At 41.1% G+C, this 12,790-nt stretch overlaps 1 protein-coding gene across 4 annotated transcripts in view; it reads left to right on the top strand.

Annotated features, from left to right (window-relative positions):
- LOC132828305 (suppressor of tumorigenicity 7 protein homolog) overlaps nucleotides 1–12,790 on the top strand; it is a 164,870-nt gene that overhangs the window by 97,495 nt on the left and 54,585 nt on the right. For all 4 annotated transcript variants that reach the window (XM_060845289.1, XM_060845291.1, XM_060845292.1 and 1 more), the window contains exons 10-11: nucleotides 969–1,041; nucleotides 10,288–10,390. In XM_060845289.1, coding sequence (XP_060701272.1) covers nucleotides 969–1,041; nucleotides 10,288–10,390 — 176 coding nt within the window. The remainder of the gene's footprint in view (nucleotides 1–968; nucleotides 1,042–10,287; nucleotides 10,391–12,790) is intronic.

Consider the following 12,790-nt stretch of genomic DNA (forward strand, 5'->3'; position numbering starts at 1 on the left):
AATACTGACAGGTAAGATGTGGGACAATCCAGATATTCTATATCCAGGGGAAGAGTACTTGATGGCAGGACAGTAGAGAGCTGAAAGGGACAGCGGGACCTTGGGGTGCTGTCCACAGATTCCTGAAGGTGGCAGGACAAGTTAATAGTGTAGTTAAAGTATATGGGACATTTTGACTTTATCAGCCGTGGCATGGATTACAGGAGCAGGGTGGTTATTTTGTAGTTTTACTGCACTTCGCTTCAGCCACAGCTGGACAAATGTGTGCATACTTGGTTACTGCAGGGGATGCAGAGGGGCTTACCAGGATGTTGCCTGGGATGGAGCAGTGAAGTTGGGTAAGCTTGGGTTGCCTTTTTTTTAAAAGGCTTAGAGGGGACCTGATTGAAGTGTTTCAGGTTGTGAAGGGCATGGACCGGGGGGATAGAAAATAGCTGTTCCCCTTAATTGAAAAGTCACAAAGGGCATTACTTCAGTTGAAAGGCAGGAGGTTTAGAGGGGATCGGAGAAAACCTTTTTTTCTCTCCCCCCCCCCCCCCCCCCCACACACACACAGAGGTTGATGGGATTCTGGAATGCTGAGAAGGTAGTTGAGGCAGGAAATCTATAATCTTTTATGGAAAAAAAACTTGGATGAGCACTTGAAAGGTCATTACAGCATTTGGCCTATGGATGTGAATGTTAAGTGGGACTGGTGTAGCTTTAGAGCAGATTTTAATCAGTGCAGCCTCAATGGACCCAAGGGATCCTACTGTATGATTCTGAGAATATAAATACAAAAATAGGCCATTCAGCCTTTTGGTTATGGCTGGTCATAATGGCACTACCTTCATATCCTTTTTAATGTGACTAACAGCATAAATCTGCTTGGGTGGCGGGGTGTATTTAGTTGGGATGCTGCTGATCATTTTCCCTGTTAAGTATTCATTAGAATGTATACCCTAAGCTATTATGCTTTTTGATTACAGATATCAGCTTGCCAAAATCAGCGACGATATGCTACACAGCTGCATTGCTGAAAGCGCGTGCTGTATCAGACAAGTAAGCACCTCTTCCCTCCTTCCTGCCATAATCCCCTTCAGCCCTCCCTCATTGTAATATGCCTGATATCTCTGCATTTACAATATGACTTCTTCTGCATCCTAGATTTCATAATTTCTCTTTTAGTTCCGGCACCTTAAGCTCCCTGGCTCTTACTTCTGGAATTTCCCACCAGTCTGCAGTTCAACGTCTCTCTTTTAACATGTTCCTTAAAATTACTTTTGTGACTGACCATTTGTTCATTTGTCCTAGCAACTCCTTGTGTGCCTCAGTTTCAGAATGCATTTTACATCACGTTATGATAGCAAATGAGATGTTTGCTATTCTAATGCTGTCTGAATGTAATGTTGCTACTGTTGGGACTTGGGATTTTAAGAATAAAGTAGCCTACCTTGTTTTGGAAAAAGTTCAAATGAAGACCATTTGTAGGAGTGAACACCATCAAAATTGGAAAAAGCAAATGAGAACTCCGGTGTCTGCAGGACATTATCCTGGGAGTTCTGGATTATAAGTGCAGTGACATAACCACTGTACTATCCACACCCTGAGGAACCTCAAAAATATTGAAAGTGCTTCACAGCCAAGTACCTGCTTTTTGAAGTTATTGTATTGCTTCCTGTATGGAAAATGTAATCAAGTTGTGCACAGCAAGGACCCATGAACTGCAATTAAAAATTGACTAGTGTATCAATGCTCACTGAGATTGGTTGAGGTGCCCAGGACGTTTATTGTCATGGTATCTTTTACACCCACTCAAAGATTTAGTTGGTGCTAGCCAGTTTTGAGAAGATTTGTAGCTCAGGTTGAAGTTTTGGATGTAGGTTTGCTCGCTGAGTTGAAAGGTTCATTTCCAGACATTTCGTTATCTTACTAGGTAACATCTTCAGTGGGCCTCATGCGAAGCAATGCTGAAAAATTCCTGCTTTCTATTTATAATGTTTGAGTTTCTTTGGGGTGGTGATGTTATTTCCTGTGGTGAAGTCACTTCCTGCTCCTTTTCTCAGGGGTTGGTAGATGGGGTCTAACCGATGTTTGTTGATAGAGTTCTGGTTGGAATGCCATGCTTCTAGGAATTCTCGTGCGTGTCTTTGTTTGGCTTGTCCTAGGATGGATGTATTGTCCCAGTCGAAGTGGTGTCCTTCCTCATCCGTATGTGAGGATACTAGTGAGATACTAGACCATTTAGCTGGTGCCTTGTTTTAATGTTTTGTCCAACATCACTCACTCAATATTGCACTGTAGGGTCAGGCTTGATTAAATGCTTGTATTTCAGAAGTACTACTCGAATCCACTTCTGATTTGAGATGTGATTGCTACCAATCAGTCACAGCTAATATTCTTGATGATCGGAAAAGATAAATTATTAAACAGTTTAGCTGTGGGAGAACTTGCTTTGTGACTTTGGTCTACCTCGAGAGAAAAATTGCTACCTGGAGATGGTGATCCTGTGGAATTCTCTGGTTGGGGCCAAAACATTGAATGTTTTCAGGATAATGTTAGATATGGTTCTTAGGGTAAGAAGAATAAAAGGGTATGGGGGAGAAAGCATGAGCAGGTTACTAAGTTGGATAATCAGTCATGATCATATTAAATGGCAGGGCAGGCTCAAAAGAGCTGAAATGCCTACTTCTCTTCCTAGTTCCTATGTTTTTGTTTCTCAGGATGCTCAAAATGTGCCTAACAGGCGCCCCCCCCGCCATGTTCACCAAAGAATTTGTAGTCAGGTAATCTGTGTTCTGTGTGTGAGGGATGAATAATGGCTTAGGCACCAGGGACACTTCTGATGGTTGAAATAATGCAGGAAGAGCTTTTTCCGGTCCACCTAGGAGCAGACAGACTTGGGTTCATTGTCCTCTCAAAAAGCTGACCTGTCCAACAATGTGAAGTGCTGTCATTCATCTATGTGAGCATAGTTGGGGGCAGTGGATACACAATTTAGTGTTGTGTAGGGTGGGTGCTCAGTTCAAAAGGAAAGTGCAGGCATCCATATACATCTGTGCACCTGTAAGTTCAAACAAGGACTTGATCTCCAATCTCTGCACTCTGTGACAATGAAAGGCAAACTAAGGAAACTTGCAGAGTATTGGTAGGTGGTACTGCAGTGCATCTTTGAGGCTGGGTTTTATGTGGATAGTACATTTTTAGACGTGGTGACCCCTCCTTCTCACCTTTATTCCACTGTGTGGGCCTCTGACTTCTGTGTACTGATTGGCATGCTGATTGGTATGCACTGGACCTCTGAAAAGCTGTGCGACCATTGATTAGTTTTCAGCTTCAGGAAGGGCTGCCATGGGAGGAACAAAGGGAGGTAGGTAGGTGATCAGGAAAGCCTTACAGTTCATCTCACTTGACAACCGTTTTTCTGCATTAGGAAGCAATGAGAGTGATGGTTCATGCAGTGAAAGCAGCAGAAAGTGTAGTGGTGGAACACTTAATGAGGAGGTCAGACAGGTGTTTCTGGTGCCCCAGAAGTGACTCTATGGGGCCAGGGCCATGGATATCACTGGCCACAGGGTCCTCTGAACTGGAATGATGATCAGCGGTTGTGATTCTCACTGGTACTTACGGCATTGGGTAGAATCCTGTGACAAGAATTTAGACAGCTAGATAGCTCATTTAAAAAAGGATCTCTGAATGCATAGTGAGGAGTGTAGAAATAGGTGGGTTGAGCAGATGAATACGAGGCTAAAGAATTGATGAAGGAGGGATGGCTTTACATTCCTGGGTTGCTGGGTCCATTTTGGGAAAGATGGAATCAAGGCATCATTATCATCTACGGTCCCTCGCAGGTAATGACGACTGTCTTCCATTCTCAGGGTCACTGTCTGGTCTACAGTTTCTGCAGACTCTGCTACACAGGGGGCAGAAGGCGGTCATCTGGAGGGTTGGGTTGGTGTGCCAACACATTCCTTGTGCTGTTTTCTCCTGGCTTCCACTTTTTCCTGATAGCAGGTCTTGAGGTACTCGATGCTTTCTCAGATGCTGTTCCTCTACTTTAGACCGTCTTGGGCCAGTGATTCCCAGGTGTTGGTAGGAATGCTGCACTTCACCAGTGAGGCCTTGAGGATATTCCTGAAATGTTTCCTCTGTTCACCTGGGATTTACCTGGTGTTTCGAAGCTGGGAGTAAAGTGTCTCCTTGGGGAATCTCATGTCGGTCATGGGGACATTGTGACTTGGCCATTGCAGATGATCAAGGAGGGGGTCAGTGCCTCAATGCTGGGGATGTTGATCTGGTCGAGGACGTGGGTGTTGGTGCATTTGTTTTCCCAGCATCTTGTGCAGGCAGCATTGGTGATACTGCTCCAGTACCTTGAGGTATCTACACAAGGCAGCTTGGCACGGTTGGATGACAGTTTAGTGCGTGTAGTCTTGCAGATGAATTGAGGATGTTGTTTAATGCATTGGGAAATGACAGCATAACTACCATTTGAGGTATGGTTAAGCGAGAGTCAGGACTTGCAGCTTGGTGTTCTGGGCTATTGAATCTTCAAGTGCAGTGGGAAGGGGTGTAAAAGAGGAGATGATCAACGAGCCAGTTACAACCGTAAGGAGGAATGATATCCTAGCAGACTTCTCAATTAAGCCTGTATGAGCAAAACCTAAAAATAAAGGGGGGCAGTAGCATTGTTGGGAATGTACTATTGATGCCAAACTGTCAGAAGCAGACAGAAGGGTAAGTCTGTTGGCTAACTGAGGATTTCAATTTCCTGAATATTAATTATGATCGTCTAAGCCTTTCCCGCTTTTGTCTAAGCAGAATTCTTAATGTATCCAGGAGAGCTTTTTAAGACAGCACGTGATATTTTACAAGAGGTAGACAAAGTTAACAATCACATAACACCAGGTTATAGTCCAACAGGTTTATTTGGCCAGATAAACCTGTTGGACTATAACCTGGTGCTGCGTGATTGTTAACTTTGTCCACCCCAGTCCAACACTGGCAATGCTGGACCTAACACTAGAGAAAATAACTGAGCAAGTAGTAGAAGTGTTACTAGGAGAACATTTCAGTCATTGAGACTGGATTATATTATTGGTTACTTGTAGTCATGGAAAAGGACATACCAGAAAGAGAGGTTCTGATTAATTGTGATTATATTCTATCCGACAACATTATTTCTAATAACTTACCCACTACTGAGGTTAGACTGGTCTGTAATTTCCCTTTTTAAATAATGTGAAGATGTTAGCAGTCCTCTGGCAGATCACCTGTGGCTAGAGAGGATTTGAAAATTACTGCTGTAGCCCCTGATACCACCACCTTTGCCCCTCTCAACAGCCAAGGAAACATCTTATTCATGTTTGCAGATTTATCCACTTTCAAGTCCTCTTTATTATCTCTTAATGTTAATTTATTCTAATATTTCACAGTCCTTCACCCTGAAACATTTGAGGGTATTTTAATTCATTTTAATATGAAATGCATCGGTGATTTATGATGTTAAATTTTGTTCATTCTGATATGTACTGGCTCAGAAACGAACAAAAGCTTTTTAAACTGATGAGAATTATTTTTGAATGGTTTATTCTACTGATCTTGTGGAGTGTTGCAAATTAATCACAACATGAATAGTCCAAATGGCCTAAGACTTGAGTGTGTATATAATTTGAGTCTTTCCCTGCATGTATTCATCTCTCCTTATTATCATGTGATTTTATTCCGTAATAAAAAGAGGTAATGTTGGAGAAGCTCGCCAGGTCTGGCAGTATTTGTGGAAGCCAAACAGAATTCCTGTTTTGGCACCAAAGACTATTCCGTGTACCTCAATTACTCCATATGCCATGTGCACTGGCCATCAGCATTTATTTTTTTCCTTGAAGAGGAATTGCTAGAAAGTGGAACAAGAATTAGTGACTAATTTTTAAATGTTTTTTCTGTTACTGCCATGCAGAAACTCTGGACTGAAATGTTGACTTTGTGTTGTAAACTTGCAGTGATCCTATAATCCCTTGCCATGCGACTTCCTTTTGTAGTCTAGATTAGAGTGGTGCTGGAAAAGCACAGCAGGTTGGGCAGCATCCGAGGAGCAGGAAAATCGAAGTTTCGGGCAAAAGTCCTTCCTGATGAAAAGCTGGAATAATAATAAACAGGGCAAAACCAGTGATTTGCATGTTATACTGTTACTCACTAGTCAAAAGCAACATAACTTTAATCAAACAGAAGAAGCACCACAGGCAATTTACAAACAATGGTGTAGACTTGGGGATATGTGTTACAGGCAATAGTGTTCAATGTATTACTCTGAGTTGACTTCTGTGGCAAAACCATGAAGACGGCACTTATATATTTGATTTATACATCCTTGATGTTGGAAGAAAAAGGAATTCTGAATCAAGGATTCAGTAGGGTATATACAGAATAAAACTTCTTCCAGCAACATCAAGAATCCAGAGAACATAATAAAATTAGAGCAGTTCATAAATATGATCAAGAACCCTTTTACAAACAATAGGGGGAAGAAAGTGTTCCTTCTCCCACTCCCCTGCAGATAAAACAATGGATCCTGGGTTGGAACAGCGATTGTTGGGTCGATGGGGGAAACTGAGGTATTGTTGGACCTTTCAAAACTAAGGGTGTTATGTTTTTAGTAAGGATTTAAAGACATGGAGGCAAGGGACTGCATGGCTTCTGTCTCAACCTACTATTTTAATTCCTATTTACTGATCCAATCTTTTAAAACCTCTATATGTTATGTATTGTAATGTCTGCCACTGGTTTCATACAAATTATGCTGTGTATGTTATCTGACGGATACTGGAAGAATTAACATAGGAACATAAAGTAGAGAACCCATTTGCCCTGTCTGAGTTTCAGAATGCGAATGTTAGCTGTGCAGTGTAAATGGCTTGGAGCCAGTTCAAGGCTGATCCACATTCCTGGCCTTAATGCTGGTTATAAATAACTGGAGCTCACTTTCTCAGTTTCTGACCTCAGCTGAATGCTCTGGATAGTTTGGAGTATCTTAAGCTACCTATATTTTCCATATTATTATAACACTGTTAATGATGGTACAGATGGTCATATGATAACAATAATTTCCATTTATATAGCACCTTTTAATTCAGAAAGGCATAGTTCAAACAATGTGGCATCAGTGGCTAGTCCAGCATTTATTGCCCATCCCTAATTGCCATTGAGAAGCTTTGCTGTTCTCCTTTGGATGTACGCGCATGTGTAATATTGTTGGACGTGGTGTGGGAGATGTGTGGCGACTCTTTTTGAAGAAATGGCAGTGTAGTTCTGGTAGTGACTTTCCCATTTGTGTAGCTGCCTCAGCTGTGTACTTTGCACAGGACCCTTTGAATGCTTGATGAGTAATCTAGTGTAATGGAAGGAGTGGAAACAAAAGAATAATAAAGAACAATTCAGTCAGAGATGGTCATCTGCTACATATGTGAAAGACAATGTCCTGCTTTGTGACAGTAAGTTACTAGCTGTCAGATTTGGACAATGTTCAAAATCACTTGGGTTCAACTCTCTCATTGTGTATTGAGTCCCTAGTTAAATTATTGCTGTGTAATTTCATTCCAAGCATCCATTATCCTTTGTGACCTGTCCAAATTCCAATTTTTTATATGTCACACAAAAGCCAGTAGCCATGCAGGATAATTTAGGATGCGATGACTGAAATTATGATCAAAATGATGAAACATACTTTGGATAAAAGACGAGTTCTCTCTTTCCCTTCGATGTGGGTGTTGTTATCTTATCGTCATTTTTTTTTACCCATCCCTAGTTGTCCTTGGTGATGAGCTGCCATCTTGAGCCATTGCAGTTCATGTGGTGCAGGTACGCCCACAGTGCTGATGGGCAGGAAGTTACAGGATTTGCCCCAGTTATGTTGATTTGTTCCCTAGTCAGGGTGGTGTGTGATTTGGACGGGAACCTGCAGGTGGTTGAATTCATATGTAGCTATTGCTCTTGGCCTTCTGACTGGTAGAGGTAATTTGCTGAGAAAATGCTGTTCAAACTTGAGGGTTCACACTACCACTGCATCACTGGTGGAGGGAGTGAGTGTTGAAGTTAATGAATCGGTGTCAGTCATGTGGGCTGCATTTTTTTGAATGCTGTTGGACTTCTTGGGTACTGTTGAAACATTCATTCAGGCAAGTGGAGAGTATTCCATCATTCTTCTGACTTGTGCCTTGTGGATGGTGGGCAACATTTGGCCAGTTAAGAGGTCCTCCTAATTCTTAACCTCTTGATTTCCTGTTGTTATATTTATGACTTGTCAAGTTCTTCTTCTGATCAATGCAAACCCCCAGAATATCAATAACTTATGCTTTTGACAATGGTAATGCTACTTAATGTCAAGGGGCAAGGATTAGTTTTCCTGTTTTTGGAGATTGTCATTAGTCTGCATTTGTGTCCCATGACTGTTTGTTTGTTGCTACTGATCAGTTCAAGCCTGAGAATTATCCAGGTCTTGCTATGTGTGGATGTATTCTGTTTCAGTATCTGAAGGTAAATGAATGCTGCTGAACATAGTGGGGATGCTTGCTGATGATTGCACTTCTGACCTTTTATAACAAGGTCTTTATAACAAAGCTGAAGATGTTTTGACCTCAGACACTCCCCTGAGGAACTCTTGTGATGATGTGCTTTGACTGAGATGATTGCAAAAATCCAAAGTCCTAGATTGGGTGATGAGGTGAATTAGAACTGAACGAAATACCACTGAGCCTGTGGCATTGACATGAGCTCCAATGATAATCAATGGTTGCAGTGACTTGGCCAACACCAAAAACATCAAACACCATCCGAAAATAATTTCTGATAAACATCTCGCACATGGCCCTTATGGCAAGTTTGGTCTTTTGAACTCTACAGGCATTGACACAATACACGAATGTAACATAAATCTGTCCCATCTCACAAATTTATTGCATTATCTTCAGAGTAACAAGGGTGGTTGATGAGCAGTCCTTCGCTAGTCTTACCCATATCCGAAGAACAATTAACATTACTGGAGAGGACTTTAATCAGCAATCTTAGCAAATATCTGTGGGAAAGATTTTATGAAGGCCAAGAAAACCCAACAAAACAAGATATGGAACATTGAAAGTGTTTTGTGCAACACGATTTGCGACATTGTGATGAAGCTGTTTTGTCAGTTTGACATCAGCCAGAACAGCTATTTGTTAGTCAATTTGTGTTTCCTTGTGTTCTCTCCTGCTTCCTCTTTTTCAAGTGTTAACTTCTGTTTTTAATATAAGATTTTTTCACTTGGTGCAATGGGATGTTGTGCAATTACACTCTCCAACTTAATGGCATGAGGCCTTGGTTTTAGGCTTACTCTTGTCTGCACTTCTGTTGGAGAGATGCAATAGATGACTAGCATTCAGTTTTATAATGGAGAAAACAGGCCATTTGGCCCACAAGTTCATGTTGATTAGATTAGATTCCCTACAGTGTAGAAACAGGCCTTTTTGGCCCAACAAGTCCACACCGACCCTCTGAAGAGAAGCCCACGCAGACCCATTTTCCTCTGTCTAATGCACTGAATACTATGGGCAATTTAGCATGACCAATTCACCTGACGTGCACATCTTTAGACTGAGAAGGGAAACCGGAGCAAATCCACACAGACATGGGGAGTATGTGCAAACTCCACACAGACAGTCACCTGAGGCTGGAATCGAACCTGGGTTCCTGGCGCTGTGAGGCAGCAGTGCTAGCCACTGAGCCACCTTTTGTTATGCTGCACATGATCCTCTTTCTACCATACATCATCTAATTCTATAGCAATACTTTTATTTCTTTCTACCCTGTACTAACCTTGGGTTCCCTTAGGTTCATTTCTGTTATTCATCTTAACATCCATATGGCATTGTGTTCACAATTCACCTTTGTATATGAAATTTCTTTTAAATTCTGTTGGGTTTATCAATGGCAATATTTTATTTATGTTTTCTGGTGTTGTGAAGAGTCAGTTTTGACTTAAAGCATGAACAGTTTCTGTCTCCACAGATGCTGCTATACCTGCTGAGTATTCCCAATGCTTTATTTGTAAACTCTGGTTATCGTGGCAACCTCCTCCTTCAAACTTTAATGACATCTCTTGGTTCATTGCTCAGCCTTCACTTTTCCAAAGACAACTGCCCCAACCTGTAGAGTCATGGACATGGGAAGGGAGAGAAATATTCATTTATGAGGGCGGCACTTTGAGTTGTACAACCTTGGTCACCATCAAGAGGAGAGTCCTTTCCATTAAAGTTCTTATTTGTTTTTGCCTGAATGTAGGTTCTCCCCAGAGGCAGCCTCCCGGCGAGGGCTCAGTACGGCAGAAATGAATGCTGTGGAAGCAATACACAGAGCAGTAGAGTTCAATCCACATGTGCCAAAGGTAAGTGTCTCAAATGTAGTTGGTTCAAATTTAAATTATTTAGTTTTATAGCACCCTCATATCTAGAACATTGTGGGTTCAAGATCATTTCCAGAGATATGAGTGCACAGTTTTAACTCCGGTGGGAGTGCAGCATTGTAGAGGTACTATTTGTGTAACTGAGACATGAAATGTTAGCCCTGTCTGCCTATTGAGGTTTGCTTAAAAAAAAATCCTGTGGTACAGTCAGAAAAAAAACTCCTTCACTGTCAAGATCATTACACATCAGTTGGTGGGTTACATTGTCTCCTCCTACCATCTTAAACATCAGTGCTGGGAAAAACTGGACCAAAAGTCAAATAAAGCTACCTATAACCTCCACAGTGTATGCACTCCTTTCCTGATAAATTGGCTTTGTGAATAAAAAATGGATTGATAAAAAAATTTGGATTAAACAATATGCATAATACAACACGAAGGGATGTGGTATTAAGAAGTTTAAATATCAGATGATTTGACTTTTAAAAATGATGATGCCAAGAATGACGGATATCCAGAAGACATTATATGGTTGTAATATAATCTCTGAATTTAGTGATGTATTAAATTATGCAACTTCATGAGATTACTGTCATCTTTAATCACTTGCATTTGCCATAGTTTGTTCTCTGTGTTAGTAAACGGGTACTCCAGGATTAAAGAGCTGGAATCCCACTAAGAGAAAGGGATAATTTTACATTGGATAGTCCCAAGTTCAAATCCGGTATTAGACAAATAGTTGAATTTAGCTATCCTTTTCATGTGGTATATGTTGGTTTATGCGCAAATTGAGAGTGGAGCACAATAGTGCCGATTGGAGTGGAGGAGGAACCATCCTCTTTATCATATACGGCTGAAGGACAGCCTAGAAATGGGAGTCAAACTTGGAGAGACAATAAATTGACAAGTAGAATTGATGTAAAATAAAATGAAGAATGCTGCTGGAACTGAAATTGCAGAAGAAACTCCGGTAGGCTGGTAAGCTCTATGGAAAGAAAACCGTTAATATTTCGAGTCCAATGAGCCATCTTCAGTAATATTGACAGTAGGCTGAGTGTGTACTTTCTGGCAAAGTACAGCTACCACATGATGTAAATGCTCCAGTGTAGTGGCTCCTTGTGTTTCTTTGACGACTTGTTGCTATTGGCTGTCAGATTCTCAATGTGGATTGGGTAATTTTGATCCATGTAGCTAATTGGTTACCTGGGGAATAAACTGCTTTAATTGCAATCCATACAAAACACCAGTGCATGGAAAAACTTTATCAATGAAGACCTGATAATATAATCATCCCCAGTCTAGTAACATCCTTCTGTACTGTATTACTTTATATGCACATTTAAAAACAAACTTTTTGTCTAAGTATGTTCATACAAATAATGGAGGTAGGCTGGAACTTCCCCAAAAACCAGAGAGGGTGGGGAAAAAGCTGCCTACCAGAAATCTAGCAAAGATTTTAAACATAGAGGAATTAGTGTCAGTAAGAGGAGTTCAGATGAGACATGATCAAATTAAGTAAGGAAAAAGACAAGGGCTGAATGAAATACACTTACTTTGACTTGCCTAAGTAATACATTAGTTTGACAGCTTAACAACAAGTTTATGTGTAGTTTATAAGAATGGTCACTGGGTGAAGAGTTGGCCACATGAGGATCTGTTCAGGACTATGGGTCTGTATTTGATTAAGTTCAAAGGGTGAGAGGGGTCTTTTAATGAAAACATACAGAATTCTGAGAGGCCTGGAAAGGGTGGGCATAAAGGTAAAAACCTGCTGTGCTTTTCCAGCACCACTCTAATCTAGACTAGGGTGGACATAGAGAAGATGTTTCCACTAATAGGAGAGACTAGAACCTAAGGGCGCAGCCTCAGAGTGAAGGGACAACCCTTTAATGAAATGAGGAAGAATTTCTTCAGCTAGAGGGTGGTAAACCTGTGAAACTCATTGCCAAAGAGGCTGTGGAGGCCAAGTCATTGGGCACATTTAAGACAGAGGTAGACGGATTCTTGCTTGGTAAACAGATCAAAGTTTACAGGAAGGAGGCAGGAGAATGGTTTTGAGAAACATATCAGCCATGATCAAATGGTGGAGCAGACTGGATAAGCTGAATGGCTGAATTTTGCTCCTGTATTATAAGTGTGGATACAAGTTAATATAGAGGTATAACAATAAAGAGAGAGAGTTTACTGATTTACTTACAGGCTTGGTTCCAGTTATCCTCTTTGCAGTAAAAACCCACCACCCTAAGACTACAGATGCTGTTTTCCTATATATCCTGGCCAACATTACTCCCTCAATCAATATCACTAATACAGCTTATATGATCACTATCATGTTGCTAATTGTAGGATCTTGCGGTGTGAAAATTAGCTGTTGCATTTCCT

This window comes from Hemiscyllium ocellatum, chromosome 26 (assembly GCF_020745735.1).
Source record: "Hemiscyllium ocellatum isolate sHemOce1 chromosome 26, sHemOce1.pat.X.cur, whole genome shotgun sequence".
Lineage (NCBI taxonomy): Eukaryota > Metazoa > Chordata > Chondrichthyes > Orectolobiformes > Hemiscylliidae > Hemiscyllium > Hemiscyllium ocellatum.